The sequence below is a fragment of the Lissotriton helveticus genome, chromosome 7, assembly GCF_964261635.1.
Source record: "Lissotriton helveticus chromosome 7, aLisHel1.1, whole genome shotgun sequence".
NCBI classification, from domain to species: Eukaryota; Metazoa; Chordata; class Amphibia; order Caudata; family Salamandridae; genus Lissotriton; species Lissotriton helveticus.
Genome location: NC_136068.1, coordinates 72,879,726 through 72,902,727, shown reverse-complemented (window position 1 = coordinate 72,902,727; position 23,002 = coordinate 72,879,726). Strand labels below are relative to the sequence as shown.

At 45.3% G+C, this 23,002-nt stretch overlaps 1 protein-coding gene across 5 annotated transcripts in view; it reads right to left on the bottom strand.

The window, feature by feature from the left end:
* PEX5 (peroxisomal biogenesis factor 5) overlaps positions 1-23,002 on the bottom strand; it is a 182,744-nt gene that overhangs the window by 114,407 nt on the left and 45,335 nt on the right. For all 5 annotated transcript variants that reach the window (XM_078651485.1, XM_078651487.1, XM_078651489.1 and 2 more), the window contains exon 2: positions 7,031-7,212. In XM_078651485.1, coding sequence (XP_078507611.1) covers positions 7,031-7,174 — 144 coding nt within the window. In that variant the 5' untranslated portion in view covers positions 7,175-7,212. The remainder of the gene's footprint in view (positions 1-7,030; positions 7,213-23,002) is intronic.

The following is a 23,002-nucleotide window of genomic DNA, read 5'->3' as shown; positions in this document are numbered from 1 at the left end:
GAGTCAGGGACAAAGTAGGGGTCAAACTGTGGCTTGCAAGCTTGCTTTGCAATATACTAGGATACTGGTTAACCCAGTCGTCAAGCTAGCACCAGACAGAGAGTTCTGTGACAGGTGGCAAAAAGTGATGTTTACTAAGATTGGAGGTATGTTTGCGAAGGGAACAATCCCAATATTTGAGCAACTCAAAGCAAGTTTTAGGCTTCGGGAGGAAGACCTATCTCATTGTGTGCCAGTAATGTATTGGGATATGAATCTAGTAATTAAATGTGTTGTGAGACTTCTCACTTGACTTGAGAAGCAGCTGCAAAGGGTAGATGAAGATTCCAATGTAATATTCCAAATGTACAACCTACTACAAGCAAACTAGGAGTCTCTTAAAGGATGGTTTCAAGCTGGGTGGAAAAAAGAAATAAAGCAAACCTTTATAGAAGACCAACGGGGAATTGTGAAGGATTTGCACAGGGGTATTACTCAGATTCAAGAAAAGAAGAAGGAAGGAAGATTGTGCTTAAATTGTTTCTTACTCCTTACATACAGATAAGTTGCAGAGGTGCTAAAGAGGATGTGCTGAATTGGGAACACTTTCTAAGGAATTGTGCTTATAACCAAGAATACTGGTAGAGTATTGGAATCAGTAGAGAAAATGAGGGCTACCGCTGCTACCTACCCCAGTATAATTCTATTAAAATGGATGCCTGATGTGAAGTGGGCATCTAATCCAGAGATCTTGTGAACTTGTTAATAGAATACTATTAACTACCCAGCAGGTTCTACTGCCACGAGGGGGAACAAATACAGTGCAGCACATACATAACTTACCGCAGACACACATTTTGGAATATTGTTCTGCAGACTGTAAGGGGTGTGAGTCTGAGGAGTTGAAGAACACTAGAAACCTTGTTGAAATCATGAGGCCCTATCCTTGCAATGGAACAAGAAAATAGAGTCTTAAGCAATCCTTTCTTTCTTTATACAGACTGGGTGAGACAATGTTGGTGATCAAGATGACATGTTACTACAAGGCTGGCTGGGTAAGAATATTAACTAAATAATTCAAGAAGACCATCAGGATTTATGATAGATGCATAAATAATGATACTGGTGCTCTTAATTGAACTGCCACTGTATCTCACAGCAAAACTCTAAGCCATCAGCTGCATTCGCACCAACAATCTTGGGACGTTAACAGCTACTACAGCACTATCAATCAGGTGCGAACCGAGATCATGTGTTCTGGGTTGAATCACAGAAATCAAAGAACTCTGGTCCACTGATTATGGCTTTCTTGAATCCAGAATTCAAATACATTCAACGCAGAAAGATTGAGCTGACTTATCTGCCCTTCTCACGGAGTGAGAATATGGTAACTTTTATGCTGGTTCCTTGTGTCTCTGTGCAAACTGGCTGGAACACTACACAGATGGATCAGGAAGTGGGCCACAGAGGGTCTTGAAATGCCACAGATTTACTACAAAGATGACAATGTCCTGGATTCTACTTCGTGGCTTAAATTTTTTGTATCTTCTAGGCTCAAGCCTTTAGAGGCAGAAGCTACATTTCATAATAGAATTACAGCAAACAAAGCAAAGTTCATTTGGAAATCTTAGCAATAACACAGACACCATTCAAATTGGTGTACAATATCATACAGCTAAGAACGGTATATGTTGATATCACTGATCATTTGCCAATGAATAGCAAGCACTGTAACGCCAGTAAGACTTGCCTGTGACACCATAGTACAGTTTGATTGCCAATCATTGTTTTATTTTTTCCATTGTTTATGACAAAAACCACAGTAAGATGAGCGCTTGTGGAACCACATGCATGGACAACTGTTTTGGAGTGTTTTTCCATACAGTATAACAAAACACATTTCAAGATTGCTCCTGTGCGGATGCATACATGTAAACACACAGGTTGCAAGACATGAAATGGCGTTAAATGAGAGAAAGCATTTCAAATGGGCAAATATGTGCAAAATTATGCATCCACAGGTGGACATGATGGAAGGACTGTTTTTTGAAGATGGCGGCATGCCACTTTATTAATTGGTAGTGGAGTACTGGGGCAAAGCAGGATTTTGAAGCAGGGGCAAGGAAAATGAAGGAAAGGAGAAGGGAGAAGGGGAGAGGGATAGAAAATAGTCCCTGGAGTACTGCAAAGTGAAAGGATACAACTCATCCAACCAAAATAGAGCGAAAAAGATCTGCTCCTCTGGGCAGGACAAACACAAGAATATAAAGGAAAGCCATCAACTCTATATCAGGAACGGAGAGAAGAAGGCCACTGAATCATGAACAAGGAGTAAACTAACAATATTTTAAGCCAATGGCCGAAGGTATCTGAGCAAATAAAGTCAATAGCTGAAGGAAGATGAACGAAAAAATCTAGGAGTATGAAAAGAATACAATATGCTTGCCATGTACATGTCCAGCCTAACCAGCATCATTATATATCCTGTCAAATCTAAATGAGAAAGTAAAAAAAAGACAAAACACAGGAGAGAGGAAGGGAATGGAAAAGGATGCTACGGAGCAATAAATCAAAAGGTGCCGGGAGCATAAACAGCATATATGCCACCATTTGGTCCCACCTACATTTGGTACCGCCTAAAAGGGATATCTACCGTCAAAAATAATAAATAAATAAAATAAAAAAATTGAGGGGACTTAAATTTAGTGCATTGCAAGCATTATTTTGCTGGAAGGATTAAGAAGAAATAAGCTCAAATAAGACCTGTAGCTTAAAAAAAGTCAGTGTCTCCCACCACATTTGGAGTATTGGCATGTACAATAAAAGGCCGGTGTAAAGGGATATGACTGCAAATGCAGTGAAATAGGGAGAAAGTCGGGGCCCATGGTTAGTCCCTACAAAGGATGTAAGGATAATAGCAAAACAGGAAAGTGAAGAGGGAAAGACAGAAATGGGTAGGTAGTTGAATGGCACAGAAGCAGCTGTTGTATATTTCATTCCTTTTGTGTATTAAGTTTCTTTCTCTCTACTTACTGTTCCCTTTATCCCATGGTTTCTTCTTTTTTTCTATGGCTTTCTCTTTCCTCTTGTTATGGAATCCTGCTGAGTAGCTCCTTGCAGGGTTCCGCTGATAGCGGAGTTATTTGTATTACCGCTTGAATTGGGTATTGTGCTAGACCTCAATAAATTACCTCCCTTTGTAGCATGAGCTCAAGATGAGTTCAACAATTAGCATATGAAAAAAACAAGCACTACAAATCCAAAAGGTATGTGCCTTTATAATGGTAGTTTTAAGCCAGTGCTTGCAAATTTTTGTTAAAAAACTATGGGGGGAAACAAAAATCAAAATACTGGAGGATAGCAAACACACATCTTAAGGTATGTCAAATCGAACAATAAATCCCTTATTAGAAGTCTTTATGAATGCCATGGTTTATTTTTCAAACTTCACACATGGAATTTTGAATACATTCAACAAGAATATTGCAGGTTATCTGATTTACACATACCACAGATGATTTGTTGTAAGTGTCCAAATTTAAAGGCTAACGCTTCCCATAGGACTTCAAACTGGAACACATGTGCCAGCTGGAGCCGACTTTTAGGTCTCGCCTACGCAGCGCGCATGCGCTGCTTAGGAGAGAGACCTGTAGCCATCGACACCTTTGGGGGCAAAAACGTGCACGCGTTGCATTGCTTGGAATGGCAACGCGCGCACTTCTGGCGATTCCCTTGTGGGAACGCGCAGCACCATATGGACGCAATCCTCGCACCTTGCTGCACGCTCCAGCAAGGGAATCGCACATGCCCCCTCCCCCTGCTGCCACGCGAAGTGCGCGCTTGTGCTGGTTGAACTGGGAATGGTTGTCCGCCAACTCGTCATGTATGACTGAGGGAGCACTTTTGATGTCCTGGTGTCTCGGAGAAGGCCCTAGGCCAACTACTCTACATCTAACCTCTGTTATGAAACCAGGAGAGCTGGACTGCCAGATCTATCTGCGTGTGGATGTTGTTAGACTGTAGCGCTGAAAAGATTAATACTGCTCCTGCAGTAAATCTCGCCTCTTGGGTGCATTTCTTGCCTGAGATAATGGCTTCCTTATGCTTGGCTTTGGTAGAAACAGATCGCTCCCTTTCAGGAACCGACTTGTTTGATATTAGAGTTATTTCCCGTGTGTTAAGCAGATGATTTTACTGCAAGATGTCTGCTATGTGCGTATTAAAAAATGTTCAGTTGAGAAAATTGCTACAATTCTTTTATCCATGTAACGGCTGGCCCTGCCAGGCAGCTGCCGCTCATCTGCACAGTGCTACGCCATGCCGTAGACGCTGGTATGGGTGGGGGACTCAAATGGTGCCTAATTTCCCGGAGACTACACTGTTTTAACTGGGCCTTGGTGCTTCGTTAATCGGTTTACAAGCAAGCAATGTAAAATAACTGGTTACCAGCCATTGCGGAATGGTAGTGTAATTTTGGGAATTGCTTTTTCACACATAATCCACCACTTTGCATAATTATGCCATTCTCAATACATTTTTTTACCACAAATAGATCGGAAAAGGCAGTGAGCAGCTGTTTGTGGTGCTTTTGTTCTTGTGCATTTATTTCATGCTAATATATGGCGCTAAATGACGGATGTGCATTTCACGTAATTTTGCCAAAATGTTTCATAGTTACACAAAAACAAATTTCACACCAAAACTCTACAACACTCAGTACTTTCACCCACTCCACTGACCTACGAGAAGAAAGTTTATGACCTAATTCAATCTTTTACTTTTCCGTGGTCAAACGTATTGCATTTTGGACAAAAAAGAACCTTTGAGAAAAAAAAAGTTAAATGAGTGAAGTGTGGTGACAGAATCATCAGGCCTGCCTTGTAAGTTACTGCGTCTGCAACACAAGACGAGATGAGCCTTCGGGGAGTACCTGGGCATCGGGCAGTGCTTAGCATGCGCCGGGGAGCTCTGCAGTCCACCCGTGGCAGTGCGACCCCAGAGCGCGCTGGTGTTCGCACTGCCCTCTGGTGCTTCAAGCCACCCAGAGGCCCTAGAGTACTTGCAGTGGTAGCCGGCTTTGGGTTTGAGGCTGGAGCAGGCTTGGCCCCAGTACTCGCAGAGGGTGGGAGCTTTGGATTGGAGACTGGAAAGGCCAGACCCCAGTACTTGCAGAAGGTCTCAGCTTTGGGTTGGAGGCTGGAGGGGCCTTCAGCGTTCTTCCATACTGACCACTCCGCCATAAAGCCAGAATTCACAGAGCGTGTGGCTCAATGGAGTCTATGCACCTGTGAGGAGATGTGCTCACCAGATGAAACGCCTGGAACATTTTGCAGTTTATTTGACCACAGATGCATTCCTGGGAACATGGGGCAAGGGGGGGGGGGGGGCAGCTGGAGCACTCTTCTCGCGGGGTGCCCTGACAGCAGAGAAGTCCTAAGTACAAGCTTTCTCGTAGCAAGCTCTTGGTAGTGCGTCCGATGGGGGAGGGGGCTCATAACTGCACACCTTCCTACATGTGTAATTCGATGCCTCTTTTTTTTTATTAGTCCAATAACGCAATATTAAAAAGAAATGCACGACTTTCCTGATGGACAGGCAGGAGTCCCATCGGGCCACCTGCCCGCTTTTCTCTTGCACATGGCCGGCATTTGGAGCAGAGAATTAGTGCCCAAGGGGGTGGGGACCGCTGATAGCACGCTCAGTCAAGGCTATAAGCCTTACTGGAATTACCGGAGTTAGTGAGTATGACTTGTTTCAGACGAATGAATGACACAATAGAGTGTACATACTTTTTACAAAGGTCACCACTGTACTTACCTAGTGAGGAACAGGAAACCATAGCCCAGACAAAATCCAGAGGGGTTTGGCTGAAACAAGTAGACAAACGGGAACAAGATTGGCATAGCCAATAGGTCTCGCCTTTGGGACATCAACAGTTGCATAGCTAAACACTTATAAGGTCCCAAAGGCGAGACCTATTGGCTATGCCAATGCTTGTTTATCTTCCTGGAGCAGAGACATCTTTCCAGTCACTGATCTGCCTCAAACGCAGGCTGAGTGAGTGTGGCTGCCTGGCCCTCCACTATCACCATAAAAGCTTTCTTTGTGACTAAATGCCGAGAATTTTCACACTACATGTGGAAAGCAGGTAATAAAAGAAATCAAGCTAGATAAAGTGTGCTTTCTATTCATACATGGTAAAATACACGAGTTGCTGTGCTCTACAGATGAGCTGGGACATTTAGGTTTTAATCCTGATATCTGCACTTAAAAAATGTGAGGCAAGTCACTTGACCTCCTGGGCCTGAAACTGTGATGTATGTACACTGTAATGTAAATGTTTGTAATGAAACAAAAAACCAACAACAGTCGGTTGTGAAGCAATGTCAGAGTTAGGTTTACATCCCCCTCTCATCACATCACATCCTGGTTTCTGCAAGTTGGGAACTTGCTACATGAAATGCTAAAAATACAAGTTTTGAAATAAAAATAATGGCAAGCTACTGCAGATGGGGTTATAATGGAGAGGGACATCAATTCACCAGATGTTAACTCTCACCCAATGGGCATCGTGACTTTGAGGTATCAATGGCATGCATGTTTCACAAGCAGTTAATCAACTGGGTTCAGACACATGGCGATAATGTTACAGGCTAGACAATAAGCTAGAGGGAATACCTAGGAACTATTTCCTACTGAGCTGTATGCTTCAAGTAAAGCACAGACCACATTAAGGGAAAAAAGTCACCTACAGATGTGAACCACACAGCTCCTTCAATAAAGAGTTGAAACAGGTAAGCTGAACATCAGGGTAGGAACTTTAGTAGCACACAGCATTTCCATGATGTCCCATTGGCCCACAATCCTCACTACAAGCCACAAGACCAAGAGAACATAACTGTATCTTCAAGCTCAATGGAAAATGATCACATCCTGGTTTCCACAAGTTGGGAACTTGCTACAGGAAATAATACAAATACATGTTTTGAAATACAAATAATGGCAATCTACTGCTGATGGGGTTATAATAGAGATAGTTTGTCCTACTTACAGCTTCTGCCCCTGTGCCGGGGGGCCAGACCGGCTGTCGGATCCCCTCCTGCCGCAGTGCCTTGTCCTGCGTGAAGTGGTTGGTTAGCCTCATTAGCGGGTTGGCTCCACCACACTCGCCCTCCACTAGGTCCCGCATTGCCATGACAGCGGCCACCGAAAATCACAGCAGGGTCTCCAGCACTGTACAGGGTATAGAGATAGTGGTAATAGTTCAGTGAGTCAAAGATAGAAATCCAAAACTTCATGTCTATCAAGTTGGAAATACAGTGCTGAGCAAGCAAAGTTATTTTGGGAGACCTGGGAATTCTGACAGCGTTTCATATCCGATCATAAAGGTTACATTTATCTCCGACTGAAGGATCCACCTCCTCCAAAGAAGGTTATGGAAGACTTACCCACTTATGCATATACTCCTTACCCAAACAGACATGCACCAAAAGCACGCACTGGCAAAGCCAATAGGTCTGCATTAAAAATTAAAGAGCCTCTGCTGTCACTGAAGGGTTCATGCACTCAATACGTCATTACACATGCAATGTCACTTATCTTTGCACTCAGATCTAAACATCCACCAGTCCCAGTTGCACACCCATTATAAAATATACAGTCGCAAATACAACATATGGAAGATAAATTAAAACAAATAAAAGTAGAAAAAAGAAAAAAATGCTGCCACCTTAATATAGTGGATAAATGATTGCATTAACAAATAAAAGTAAACATAGCAGCAAGTGGTCATCTTGTAATGGTACTGTACATAATGTATACCTGTTTTTGAAATTCATCATAGCTGTCAGACTTAGAATCACTGTGTTCGCCATCTTGAAATGGTATCAAAATGATACAGAACACAAAAGAGTAGGCAATTTATAAGTTACAGGGTCATATCAACAACAATTGTTTGCTGAAATACGCAATAAGTCAATTTATTCTTTTTATTTCTTTTCAACAGAAAAACACGCAGTCGGCGCGTTTCGCCCAACACATGTACTTCTTCAAGGCAATGTGATTCTACTAACTATGGTCATATGTTCAGCAACCGGACCAACCTAGTCGTATCCGCATAGCAGTGTCAACACTGCTACGTGGGCGCAGCTGGAACGGTCCGGTTGCTGAACGCTGCATATCAATTTTAAATTTATCCTAACATTAAGGGACAAAGAACTTTGTGGAGACATCGCGTTTGCTGGACTCTTATTTCTTGTTGTTATCTTGTGCCCCTTAGGGTGTGCCAATAGCATGGTATATATTTTTAAATTATCGGTGAGATGTGACCGTTCTTCAAATGTAAAAGGAGAAAAAGAAATTGCAAGAATAAATCGACTTATTCCATATTTCAGCAGAAATTGCCTCGTCTTTTGTGTTCTAAAATGTCTAACATACAACCATCTGGTAGCTGGTTGGTGGAGGTGGGCAATTTTCATCGGGTAATTACTTTAAGTGGGGCAATGACTGAATTCCCTAACCGCCAATACCTTTTCATTATAAAAATGATACACTCTAGAAAATACCATTCAGTGATGGTCACATGGTTTAGAGGTATGGTTATACATGATATACTGCGCTACAGAGGGAATGTGCAACTCACATGTGGCTAATTAGCACCGTCTTGCGAGCAGTAATACGCTTTAAAAAATAAATAGGAGGAGAAAGAAATTAAAGGGAACCTCTAAAGGACAAAATGGAAAACTTAATGATTTGCTTACCAGGCCTGGCTTTGAAGAGCACTTATTTTCAGGCAGATGTGCACATGTGATTTGACAAATGCCATCGCTCACAAGGCAAGACAACCAATGGCGGAAGTGAGCTATCCCACTGCCCATGTTGTGTGATACAGTGGAAGGAAGCAGAGTGTAAATAATATTGTTTCTAAACGTGGCAGCCATGCTGGAACTTTAAATCAGAGCTAGACTATGTACAATTCCACTGCAAGAAGGACACCTGATGCTATGTTTAGTTTCATTATTACAAGCTTCTTTAGATGTCTACATATTTTCTTTTTTTCTATTTACATTATTTTTATTTATCTTGGGTATGTTATTTAATTTGTGTGTGTTTTATTACGGTGTAAGTGGTGAATGCAAGAATGTGCCAGTGGGTGAATGAATGGATGCATGAGTGCAAAGATGAGTGACAGAGTACATGTATAAGGACTCATTGAGTGTCTAAATCTTTCAGTGACATTAAAGGCACTTTCATTCATTAGACAAACTAATGAAATAGCCAATGCTCGATTGGTCGTGGTTTGCCAGAGGTGTCATTAACTAATACAATTCTGCGATCAACAGAAAAAAAGCTTTCAGAAGTACTACTGAGAGACTGTCTCAGGGTTCTTCCACTTGTTGGATGCCTTTAGTACAGCATTTGATTGGACAGAGGTGTGCGTTCCCTGAAGAAAAGTGGTTCTATTTACCTTTTTGGCTTGTGGGAAAGCTTATGCTCAACATAAACTGCATCGATTACGGTAGCAAGCCAGCATTTAACAATGTAGCCCTGATCTAGTGATTATGAAAAATTACGATTAAGTCAGTAGACATATATATTGTGAAAAGCATACTTTCAACCAGTAGACATTTAACTGTGGATGAATATTACTCTGTATTAAAGCCTGAAGAGAGGTATTGTGTTGCATATTGTTACAAATGGGGGTCTCTAGTTGGCAATGGTTTGCACCTTGTCCAAGTAGGGACCCTTCCTTCTAGTCAGGATAAGGGAGTTACACTCCTAAAATAACCCCTGCTCACCCCCTTGGTAGCTTGGCACGAGAAGTCAGACTTATCTTAGAGGCAGTTTGTAAAGCATTTGCACACAGCCAACGGTAACACAGTGTAAGCACTACAAAAGGACACCACACCCATTTAGAAAAATAGCTAATATTGTTATATACTTAAGACGATAAATATCTACAATAAAGTACTTTGAAATCTTCAGTTATCACAATAACCTTGAAAAACAGTTCCTTCAAGTTGATAGCTCCCTCTGGGGCTATCACGGCATGAACAAACAAATCCAAACAGTTCTGGCTGACGGGGCGTTGGTGGCCAGCTACGGTGTCAGTAAGATTCGCAAAACAGTACCTTTAGAAATGCAGAGCTTCCGAAAGCACGGCGTCCCCAGGCATCGGTTCCGGAGGGGGTGCAGGAGTCTTAAGGCCCTTGAAGTCACACGAGTTGCAGATCGAACTCCTTGCGGTTTAACTCAGGAGCGCTGGCATCGGCAGGCATCTGGTGCTGCGGTGTGAAGTGCTGCGGTGCGGAGTGCAATGCCCTCAGGTCGCGGTACAAGCAGCGGTTTGGTGGCGGCATCAGATGGTGTCGTCGGTGAGACCAGGGTCACGGTGCGAAGTGATGCAGTGCTCGTCGCGGTGTTGGCAGGTTACGGGGCAAGCAGCGGCGGTGGCGGCGTTGCTTAAGCCCCGTCGTCCGCTGACGAACTGGATTCGATGGCATCGGTAGGCCAAGGCTGCGGTGCAGGATGTGGACGGTGCGTCGTGTAACTTTACGAGCGGTGCCCTTGAAACACGGTGCAAACAGCAGCGTTGATTTCGACATGGAGCAGCAGGGATACCAAGGCAGAGTTGTCAAGCGAGGTGATGCGGAGTGCGGTGCCCAAACGTTGCAGTCCGAGCAGCGGCTCAGTGGCGGCGTCAGCAGGCGTCAGTGAGCCAAGGGACGTTGCGACGGTGCCCTCTGCGGTGCCTTCAGGACACTGAGTCGGCAGCGGTGTCATAGACGGCGTTAGGTTGCTTTTTCTTCTGTTGCAGCACAAAACACACAGTCCCCAGTGCGGAGGGCAGAAGAACTTGAAGTCTTTGCTGTTCCTGAGACTTCTTGAACAGGGGGCAAGCTCTATCTCAAGCCCTTGGAGAAACTCCCAAAAATAGATTGCAGAAAGTTCAGTCCAGTCCTTTCACTGCCCAAGACAGACGCAGCCACTGCAGGCCAACACAGCAAAGCACTCAGCAAAGTGGTAGTTCCTCCTCACAGCTTCTCCAGCTCTTCTTCTTGGCAGTCTTCTTGGGCCAAAAGATTTCAAAAGTTATGGGGTTTGGGCCCCATTTTTTATAGCCCCAAATCCTTTGTCCTCTCAGGCAGAGTGTGTCTGTGCCTAGCCAGAACCAGTTCTGTCCTCTCTGGTACAGCTTCCCAGCAGGAGGCGGAGACAGCATTGTGAAAGGCAGACAGGGCTTATTCAGGTCCAATTGAAATCTCCTCCCACCACTCAAAATGCAGACCGGGCCTATTCAGGTTCTAGTGACAACTCCTCCCACTACTTTGAATGCAGCCCAGGTCTATTCAGCCCAGCCCTGACTCATTCAGGAAAGGCAGGACATACATCAACACCCCTGTGGCAGTCTGAGAGAAAGCACCACCCCAACTCCTGTCACTCCAAAGCCAGAAAGACAATACACCTCCTAGCAGAGACACAAAGGATGGCTAAGCAAGAAAACACCTACTTTCCAAAAGGGGTATTTTCAAACACAGAAAGTAACAAGCATTTACAATGCAATGGTTTCGCCTTTGAAAAAGTTTGAGCTATTGGCATTGCTCACACACAGAGCCCCACACACAAATACACACACAGAGCCGGACACACACACACAGAGCCAGACACACACACACGGAGCCAGACACACACACACGGAGCCAGACACACACACACGGAGCCAGACACACACACACGGAGCCAGACACACACACACGGAGCCAGACACACACACACAGAGCCAGACACACACACACAGAGCCAGACACACACACACAGAGCCAGACACACACACACAGAGCCAGACACCCACACACAGAGCCAGACACACACACACAGAGCCAGACACACACACAGAGAGCCAGATACACACACACAGAGCCAGACACACACACACACACAGTCAGACACACACAGTCAGACACACACACACAGAGTCAGACACACACATACAGAGTCAGACACACACACATACAGAGTCAGACACACACACACACACACACACACACACACAGAGAGTCAATGAACCTCAAACCTAGATTCCTCTAAAACACACATTTCCAATTTGTTATGCAAGCATTGCTATGGTACTTTTTTTCCTAAATTGATAAACATTTGCTGCAGATGTTTGCGCGGATAATGCCATGGCGGTCGTTTCCCCCTTGAAAGCACCCTGAAAGCGGTTATGAAAGGGTACGCATCTGGTGTGTGGCGGAGATGGCGCGGAGACAGGTGGCCGCACGGGCGCTGCACGGTGTGTACACGCGTCCAATGCAAATTTCAGACATTGGCTACTAATAACACTCAACAGCATGCGGCTGTGAATTAGATCAGGCGCTATGACGACATTCATTGCATATTAAGTAGGGGTGGGGTGGAGAGTTGCAAGAGAAATATGAACAAAACTTGAAGATTAAATTACTTATTATGGAATGCATCTGTTATGACTAGATTGAAAAGTCCACAGCAAAAGCATTTTTGTTTCAATTATAACAGTTTCATGTACAGTACACACCAAACTTTTCCAAAAAAGGTCATTTACAATTGGCTCGTCCTAGAAAGGTTTACAAGTAATGGGTAAAGAAAAAAGGTTATAGGCATTGCCTAATTTACTTTCACCATTTTAAGTAGCACATGAAAGTGTTAGCCAAAGCTACAAATAAACCAAAGCAAAGGAGAAAAACTGTCTCCACAAAACAACACCAAAACTTGGCATGACAGGAGAGGTCAGGTTTTATGTATAGTTTTAATGATTTAATTTACACCAGTTCAAAGAATGTCAAAAAATTTCCAGATGAGGCTAAACAAGCACTACAAAGACATTCTACATTCTATAACTGAAAGGGCCTCTTCAGTTACTGCGGAGTTTAGGCACTCAAGACATCAACAAGCACTCTGTCACGCATCCTTGCAATCATACATCCATCCCGACACCTACTTACTGGTCGACAATAAAACAGATACCTTGTTGAGTTTGCGTAAATTATTATTTCAATAACAACCATAAATCATACATAAATCATGAAAACAAATAAAAGAGACAACATTATATAAATAATGTACTAGTGTTGTTTAATCACACTGGACATACAGCGTTTCTAGCATCAATTGTTATTAGAAAAGCAGTAAGTGCCCAGGAGAAGAGGGGAATAGGGAAAGCTGTGTGATTCAAGTGAGGTTTAAAAGGGTATAAGGAAAGGAAATGTAGTGACAATCACAGATTCATACGTATATTACAGACTGGCTTTTTCTTCGGCCAATAGATTCATAACATATGCTCTATAAATGATCATCTAGCCATTGTTCAGACAAAAGACCACAGTGGACTAATCACTGTTGGTTATATTGGCAGAGTGTAGTGTCTCGACGTTTCGACCCCGTGCCTATGTAGGTTCTTCAATCCCTTACGTGGGAGTCTTCATCAGGACTGGGGTGAAAGGAGGAGGGGCACCATAAAAGGCCCTATAGAAAGGGCATGTTCAGCAAAAAGAAGGGCGCGTAGGATCCAGGTGAGTAAAAGAGCGAAATACCAGCTTTTCTCTCCCTCTCCCTGATATTCCAGAAATACCCCATGCCCTCCCACGCTAATACCCGCAGTCTATTTTTACCAGAAGATGTGTGGGGGGAGCTGGCGCCAGAAACCGGTGCCACGAGCATCCCTCGCACATTTGGAAGGAACTTATGCCATCACATCGACCAGAAACACTACAACAGTCACCTGGCCCTTCATCAAAACGAAACCTCGTGCAAATACTTTTTTTCTGTTTTGCTCAAACTCGCAACGGACTGTGGGAAAGGTTGCATTTTTTTCATCACTTTTTAACTTCCGAGTGAAAATTGTGACTTCTGTAACAATTATCCTTGTTTATTGTTAATAAAATGGTTCAGCATAACATATCCTCTGCAGAAAACACCATGGCCCGGAATTAGTTGTGAGAAACCGAGAACCCACGTGGCATTTACGCTCTGCACAACTCTTGGTAGGCCGGTGCTCGTGCACCTTGATTTACAGGGTGCTGGAGCAGCGGAACCAGTTTTCCAGCCAGAAGATTGGACAAGTAAAATTGCCCTGGGTAAGGGCTGCATGCATCTCAGGTCCTTTCCATGGCCTGGCCCTTTACCCACCGCACAAGGGAGCATGCAGTGATCCTGCCTGCCAAGGACATCACCTCTTCTCCCCCAGCTTTCCCTTCACTGCACAGGGGCCCTCACATGTATTCGCCTCAAAGCAGGTGGTTAATGTACTTCTTAACAATGTGATTGTACATACAAAAGCTCAACAATAAGAGACTTGCTGAGAGAATCTCTAAATGCATTTTTCAGTTTGGTTGGCTTGGATTAGAGTGAAACTTTTGTTTTGCAGCCTATATTGTCCTGCAATGCAGCAATAAACGTTGCTCGTAAGACGTTTAATAAGAATTATTTGTAAAATTAGTAAAGGTTAAAAAAAAATAAAAAAAATCAGGAGCTATGCACATCTTCCCTGGAGGAGAGGAGAGACGGTGGTCTTTGCACACCGTTCATTTTTAGCATCAATACCCCTAAAAAGTTAATTCCAGTCAGAAACCCCTTTAGTGAAATCAGCCTGCAGGGCTGGCCAGCACAAAACACAGCAGAGGTTGTTTACAGATATTTAGTATTCTTCGGTACAACTTTTAAAAGGAAGTAATGAGTTTTGTGAGATTTTTTGCTTGGTTGGTGAGATACATATTATGATAAATATATGTGAAGCTAACAAGCGCTGCCCCCGAGGGCTGCCCAGTTTGCTTCTGTCAGCAATACTGCAGCCTGCCAAGAGCAGATCCCAATAAGTATTGTTTCTGAAAGACGAAATCTGTGAATCATAAAAACAAATTTAGAGAACACTTTTGCAGTAAATTAATTTTCAGAGAGTTAATTTGGGCGAATAGCTACTCTAATATTTTTGTTGATGGGACAGAGGTCCTGGGGAGAGTGAGGCCAGAGGTGTCTAGAATTCGGAAAGTCACCCTACAAAAGTCTCTAGAGTTCGGTGGCATCCTTTAGCGTTCTCTGGCATCGGGGTGAAGTGCCAATGACGTCAGATATGTTTCCAACTTGAGGAGGAAGGAGAGAAGTCACACGGGAGCCTCTCGGCCACCAAACCCTCTGTCATGTCATCATGGCTATGCTAAGAGTCTAAGGCTTTGTGGAAGTTTTTAACCAGTTCCCAGCGCTCAGTGCTGTCTATTTAGGGGTGATTTATCGGTTAAGGGGGCAGATTTAGGTAGGACTGTGGACAGACTGGAGAGCTCTGTATACCTAAAGTGATTGGCATCTGTGGCAATGCCCAGGTCAGCGCGGAGACTCCATTTCTCACCTTGCAGGTACATCAGCTCTCACTGGCTCCCAGTTCCCGGGGCCTGGCTGCACCCCGCATTTGACACCCCGCTGCCGCGGCTGCTGGCGGGACGCAGGCCACTCGGTTATTAGTTTCACGCACTTGGTAACCTTAGACTCGGGTTACCAGGGCGATTTCTGCTGTCAATGTAGTGTATATTTTTGAATGCATATAATTTGTTCCAGCTCTTCCCCCTTCTCAGCGGGGCAAGTGGTGTCTGCCACAGCGCGTTGCTGCACGTGGCTTCGATTACAGCTCGGCGTGGCCTGGCGAGCCCTCACCCACGCCCGGGACTGCTGTCGGAGCGGGGGGGGGGGACGGGGCAGGGCCCGTAAATCTGCCACCCTACCTCCGAGTAGTATGGTTCGACTCCGCCCCTTCCTCTGCTGTGCTACCTGGTAATCAAGTGCACTCTGCAGGGAAAGGAATAACACAGAAGCTGGGGAGAGCTACGCGCCGTGCCCGAGGGCACACGCCTCCTCTGCGGCGTGGTACCCATTGGCAATGCCCTGCTGTCTCGATGTTCTGGTGGAGCAGCCTGCCTCCGCTTCACTGCAGTCCTCATCCGAGGGAGGGGGGCGGGAAAGACACGGAAGCGGGAGGGGGGGGGGGGGGAAGCACACGGTCCGGGGGGGGCGGGAAAGACACGGACGGCGGGGGGGCGTATAGCGGCTTCTTAATCCTGCTCAGAAAGAATGGAGCTATAGGAGAGCTGCCAATTTAGCACTTATTAGGTCCCCAATCTTATTATCAACGGTGAGATGGCTAGTGGAAAGAAAGATGCAGACAGATTCATGCACGCTAAAACATTGTAGTACTTCATAACACTACAAAAATAAAATCAGAAAAGGACTGACCTCGGCAATTATTTCCCCAACTTTAAGACAAAAACATGGCAAATTAGACAGAAACACTGTCATATTCTAGACCACAGAAAAAGGTGGTATTAAAAGCATACAATACAAATTGTGTTATGAGCAACCAGACGCCTGTGAATGTGTCGGACTGCGCACCCCTTACTCAGTGACCACGCGCATTCTTGTCATGACAATTACTTAGGCTGTCCCTTGTCTGGAGGCAGTAACTCTACTAACTCTAGTAGAGCACCAGCAAGCGTCCCTACAATGGGGATTCATCTTAAATGGTTTCAGCCAGGGGTTCGCAACACTCGCTGATAAGCTGCAAAGTTTGGTTTTGGAATGTCGCACAAGATCACACGGGGGAAGCCACACATAGGTACTGGCTGATGCCAAAATGGCAGTCCTACATATCTCAACAAGAAGGAGTCCCTGTACTTCTGACTACGTTTTGGGCACACCCATTGTAGAGGGGGGTCAGTCTCTTTAACTGCACCCATGCTGGATGGGCGCTGCACGGGCACAAATGCCTGCCGAGGTTGAAGCCACGCCCTTAGTGAGTGATGAGGAAGAAGGACACGCAGGAAGTTTGGTCAATTATGCATACTATAGACCATTTGTTTTAGAATTCATCCCAGTTTTATCTAGAACTTGATTTAATGCTTTTCATGCTATCGCCCCTGGCAGGTGGAAGGCTAAGTCAGCCCCGCCGTGGTGGGCACCTAGCACCTGGATTCACACTGATTTTTGCAGTGGATCCTCGACCACTGACCTCTCATAGTGTTTGCGAATATTCCAATTAGTGTTTCTAATAAAACACCCCTAATAAAGCTGAGCCAGCTTGTAAAAAGTAACTGTGATTAGTTGCACCTGTCCACGAGGGATTCCATTCAGCTTAAAGCGGTTCTTGGCAAAGGGGCCCACATCTTGCGTGCAGCGCCCGCTCACATCGTAAAAGGCGTCAGATTCGTGGGTCAAAAGCTTAATGTCCGTGCTAGATAAACGATCACGGCTATTATTGCTTTACCTTTATGACCCCCGGGTCTGTGCTGGGCCCGAATAGGTCGAGTCACACAGATGGTCCCCGTATGTGAGGCCACGCCGCCTTCAGGTATGGTCACATTCTCTGTGCCCCGATTGGTGGCCTCGGTGGGCGTCGGCCCCACAGTGGTGCTCTGGGGTGCAGGGGCTGCCTCCTCTTGATGGCGCTGTCTGCCCAGGATGGAGGGGGCGCATCAGTATGGCGGACCTTGTTTGTCCCTGAAGGCAGTTTTTAAATGAATGACGGAAAGGGTGCCGTCATTCTTCTGCAGCCATTGAATGCCAGGGTTGTGCTCCTTAGCAGTGATTAATAAATCCTGGCACCTTTAAGTGCCTAGAAGTATTCGTCCTCCGCTGCAGACACGGAAGCGGGAGGGGGGGGGGGTTGGGGGGGGTGGGGGCGGGAAAGGCACGGACGGCGGGGGGGCGGGAAAGACACGGAGGGGGGGGGGAGGAACACTCACCTGGACTTCTTCCGGCGGCCGTGGTCGGCATAATGACGAAAACAAACACCCCAAGGGAAAAAAACGAAACTCCGCCCACCGCCGCGAGGACGTTATCGCAGAGGCGGAGAGGGAAAAAATCGCGGGAACGCCCCCGAATCTGGTCCGGCCTTGACGGACAGATCTCTGTTCCAATGGCTAGCCTCCATTTATGGAGCTAGCCAATGGAACAGAGGGCGGAAGAGGGCGTATTCAAGTGTCCTTACTGTGAAGACTACAGATTTCTCTGGAGGCGGAGCTAAAAGCTCCGTGCTCCAGCGAAACCTAAAAATGACCTTTACTAAAAGATGCATCTTTAGATTCTGAGTTCAGGCGTACTAAACTTTATTTTCCTATCTGGTCCTAATGGGAAGTTATATTTATAAGATGTTATAAATTAACTCCCATGCTTTCCTATTGGCCAGATAGCCTTTCAGTAGTGAAAAAAGAAATTGGCAGTAGTTCACTATCAGGTCATGCCACACATACCAGGGTGTGTCCTACCTTTCACATACACTACACCCTGCCCACAAGGGTACCTGGGGCCTACCTTAGGGGTGATTGACATGTACGAAAAGGTAAGGTTAGGGCCAGGCAAGTGGGCACACTTTCCAAGTCGACATGGGTGTTACAAACTGCGCGCAGACTCTGCAGTGGCAGGTCTGAGTTACCTTTTCAGGGCTACTCATTTGGGTGGTACAATCAGTGCTGCAGGCCCACGAGTAGCATTTGATTTACAGGTCCTGGCACACTCCATTCTCTTTACTAGTGACTGACAAGTAAATCAAATACGCCAATCATGGAAACACCAATCCATAACACAATTTACACAGAAAGCATATGCACTTTAGCACTGATCAGCAGTGATAAAGTGCCCATAGTCCTAAAACCAACAACAGCAGGTCAGGAAAACAAGCATTTACAATGCAATAGGTCTCGCATTTGTTAATGTTGGAGATATTGGCATTGAAAATGAAGTTTACTTTATTTCCAGTAGATTAATATGATTTGCATAATGCTATTGCTTTTGTTATGATCCTGTGGCACTGGAGAACGAGCTAATGGGAAATAAAAAAGAGCCAGCCTCTGATGAAGGGAGGTACAGGGTAACGAGGAGATCAGAAGGGCAGGAGGACCAGGGGTGGTTGGGTACCATTAGGAGAGATGACAGGCTGAGGTGAAAAGAAGAGTCAGGCATGAAGCAGCGACTCTGGAGTAGGAAGGGCCAGGATAACAAGCATTAAAAAAGCAATCGGTCTTGCCTTTCATTAACCCCTTGCGTGCGTCGGACGGCCGGCGGCCGTCCGACGTCACGGTGGGCGTGTGCGGACGACGGACGGGGGGCCGTCCGAACCACGCCCAGGCTATAAATCACCCGCACCGCGGCGGAATTTCCGCCGCGGTGAAAGGGTTAAGTTAAAGCCATTTGCTTTGCTATACAATACCATTAGCAAATCAAATGGCTTTACCGGCTTAAATAAAGGCAAGACCTATTGCATTTTCAATGCTCCTCAGAACTTTTTAGATAAAACTATATATGTCACACAAGAGTACTCATGTACAGCTGTACACCGAAACACTTAGCATGTATAAAGGGTATAAGAAAAGGTGTTCATTGCCCCCCACAAAAAACAGCAATTAGGAAATAGGCATCCAATACAACAATAAATACACCTAATCGCCGAACAACTACAAGTGTCAGATGTGCACTATTAAAGCATCCCAGGACCGCAACGTCACGCGCAGCATCAAAGTCCATCACTGATTATTCAAGTCACCTAAATACCCAAATGCCCTGTTTACGCCATTCACTGAGGCCTTTAAGGAAGAGGCCTTGGCTGCCTGGAGGAGCTCAAGTGGACAATAGACATGTGAAGTGAATAACAAAGCAGGGGGGGGCTGGGTCGGATTAGGCTGAAGGAGAAGGGCAAAATCAGCTCTTTGCTACCAACCCCTCCACCCCGCACTCGAAATCGCTCACTCCAAATGCGGCAGCTCAGCAAGGCACATTCCATTGGGGGACAGGGTGTGGCGTAACCCCAGAGCTGCCCACTCTGCCGAGATTGTAATTGGGGAACCACGTTCGGGTCTCGGCGTTGGCTCAAGGTCCTGAGATTCTGGGCAACTCACTTTATCTCCTGTGGCTACAAAAACAAATGTGTCCTTGTGTAAAGGGTGCTCACAAAGCGTTCCAATACCTTTGCCTCGAGTTCACGCTATAGAGAAATGTAAAAAATATATATGTGTACATGATTCTGGCCACGAAGTTATAACTATCTGAAGGTGCACACAGGGCATGGGAACATTCAGGAGCTATACGGAGTAGCGGCCCCATTTCCCCATCCCAGCTCGCGGAAAAAACCCCAACCGATGTTTTAAAACTGCTCTCCAGACTACTGGCCGCTGCTCCTCGCCTGCTTCCTGTCCCATAAAGGATCGTATTTCACTTTTCGCAGCTCCAGCAAGGTTATTCTCCAGAGCCCGTTCCATGGCGAGGCGCTGAGGGGCTAAGTATCTACAGCCAAGTAGGAGTGTCCAGAGCAGGGGGTGGAGCCATGGGTGAAAATGGAGAACCCCTGGTAGGGCGCTCGGGAGAGGTGGCCCTGGGAAAGAGAGGGGTGAAAACTTAGGATCTAAAAAGAGAGAGACGGGGACAAAGGTCAGACAAGCTACTTCCACACTGATGTAAAGTAGCACCTGTATTCCTACAATCTATCCTAGGCAGACAGTGAGGAAGTGGGCGAGCCCAGGAAGGTTTTGGAGGGCAGGACCAGCAGGAATGTGGAAACAAGCAGCCCGCTGAAATATTGGTGCATAGGGAGACTCTGGTCAGTGGAATGTCAGGCTGCACACCATGTACGCATACACACAAGCACCACCAAGATGGTTGCGCTGCCTGCTGTTTACATGCAAGGTAAACTGTCCTTGCGTGTTGCTTATATAAAGTGCAGTAAAAATACATCACGCTTTAGCAATGCAAAAATAAACATGCGGCTGCCTTTGTCAAAGCCGAATGAAAACAAAAAATAGTGCATAGCGGCTAATTAGGAAACACGGTCTCCCGCCGCCAGTAAAAGATGCAATTCCGGTGGGCGGGGCCAAAAGCAGACATGGTGGTAACCAGGAGGGACTAAAAACCCTCCTGGACAATGATAACACCCAGTTTTGCATAATTGGTGACGTAAAATGACACTCACCAATGCAAAACACGGGCGGAGCAGAAAGTGAGCTTCTGGAATCGTATCGATTCCAAGAAGCCCTCGCAAGGCAAGAGTAACGAATGCGCATTGCCAGCACCAGGCGAGACCTAAAAAGGTAGAGCCTGTGAAGTGCTGGTGGGGAGTGTCACAATGAGAGACAAAGTTGGTGATGAAATAGGTGACTGGTGAGAAATGGAGATTCACTAGTGAAAGGAGGGACAGAATGGCGAGGGGAGAGATAGCCCATAAAGTAGCGGAGGGGAGTGCTATTAGAAGACAGTGAAAGGCTGAGGTGAAAGGCGTCGTCCACTAAGAACACGAGAGACTCTGGTGAAAGGAGGGACAGTGTGACAATGCGACAAGAGGGACAGTGTGACCAGGAGAGCAGAGAGACATCAATGAAGTAGTGGTAATGTTTTTATGCAGGTTATTTTATTTGCGGTGGCAGTTTTCCTTTTAGTAAATCAGTTACAGCTATTGAGGCTGTAAATCAAGTGATCGGTGCTCAGGAGACAGCAGGAAGGGAAGTAGCTCAGGGTGGAGTAGGGGTGGGGAGATGAGAGCCTGGGACAGAAGAGCAAGTCGGGTTAACAGTGAACAGCGGGAGGGGGGGATCTGGGTACTGGAGAACAACAAGCTGTTGGCCCAGCACCTTCGGAAAAGCAAATCAATTTGTTTGCCAGTGAGAAATAAAGAAATGCAAATACATAGTGAAAGTGACTCCGTTCTTACACAATGAAAGGAGTGTTTAAAGTGAAAGCGTTGCCATTTAGAAATAAATAAAGATGCGAGGCGATGCAGATTGCTCGTTGCCACACCTCCCTGTGCATTTTCCGATGTGTTTACCTACTTCAGCGTCTGAGTCGAAACAAATAAGTGGGTAAACGAGTCTTTTGGATCTGACAACAAAAGTTACAAATTCTCATCACGTGCAGCTAAAAATCACAAATAAAAGCATGGATGCAAATCTAGATACAAACAATCCCAATCAGCATTTGTCTTGCGCATTTAAATTTCTGAAACAGTAAAAAAAAATGGAATAAATTGCGACTTCCAAGGGAGACGAAATGGTAATTTTTTTCTTGTGAGGGGAGGAGCTTTGGAGGTACTCGCATCGCAGGAAAGTGCTGTGCGCCTGAAGCGAGGCAGAAACTAAGTCTGAACAAGCATTGGAAATGCAATAGGTCTCGCATTAGAAAAGTTGGAGCTATTGGTCTTGTAAATGACATATTTTATTAATGTGTTGGTTTTTAAAATAGCTAAATTGATAGCTTTGTCATTTACAATGCCAATAGTTATAACTTTTGCAAATGTGACACCTATAGCATTTGTAATGCAATATGTTTTATTTACGTGACTTATATGTATTCATATTACAAATAACAATGGCCTTTATTTTTTTATAATTAATACTTAAATAAAAAGTTATTGTAATTTATAATGGCAATTGATACCGAGGGTTGTGAATAACCTGAAGCGATCACTGAATTTAGAGAAGATACCACAGAGGGTTAATTTGTTTATAGCAGGAGTTCTTGTTGTAATTGCAGGTAACAAGTTCCAGTCCTTGCAAAATAACGCAGTGGGCTATGTCTTTGGAGCAAACATCTCCATGCAAATGGCGAGATTTACGTTTGAATATGTGCGAGGTATTTTCTAAAATGAGAGCGTTTGGTAGTAATTAATACCATTATTTAGTTACCAAAAAAACAAAAACAGCAAGACGAACAAGACGGAGGGCATTTCTGTGGGGAGGGGGGAGGAGAAATGCGAAACGGCCGCAGCAGGGGGCGGAGCGGGGAGAGCGGCGATGGGGGAGAGACACGGGCCGTAGTGTGAAGCAGCAGGGGCCTTTGTGCCACAGACCTCAGACACAGCTTACAGTTAACTTGACTGATTGATACCGAAGGTTGTGAATAAGGTAACAAGTTCCAGTCCTTGCAAAATAACGCAGTGGGCTATGTCTTTGGAGCAAACATTTCTATGCAAATGGCGAGATTTACGTTTGAATATGTGCGAGGTATTTGCTAAAATGAGAGCGTTTGG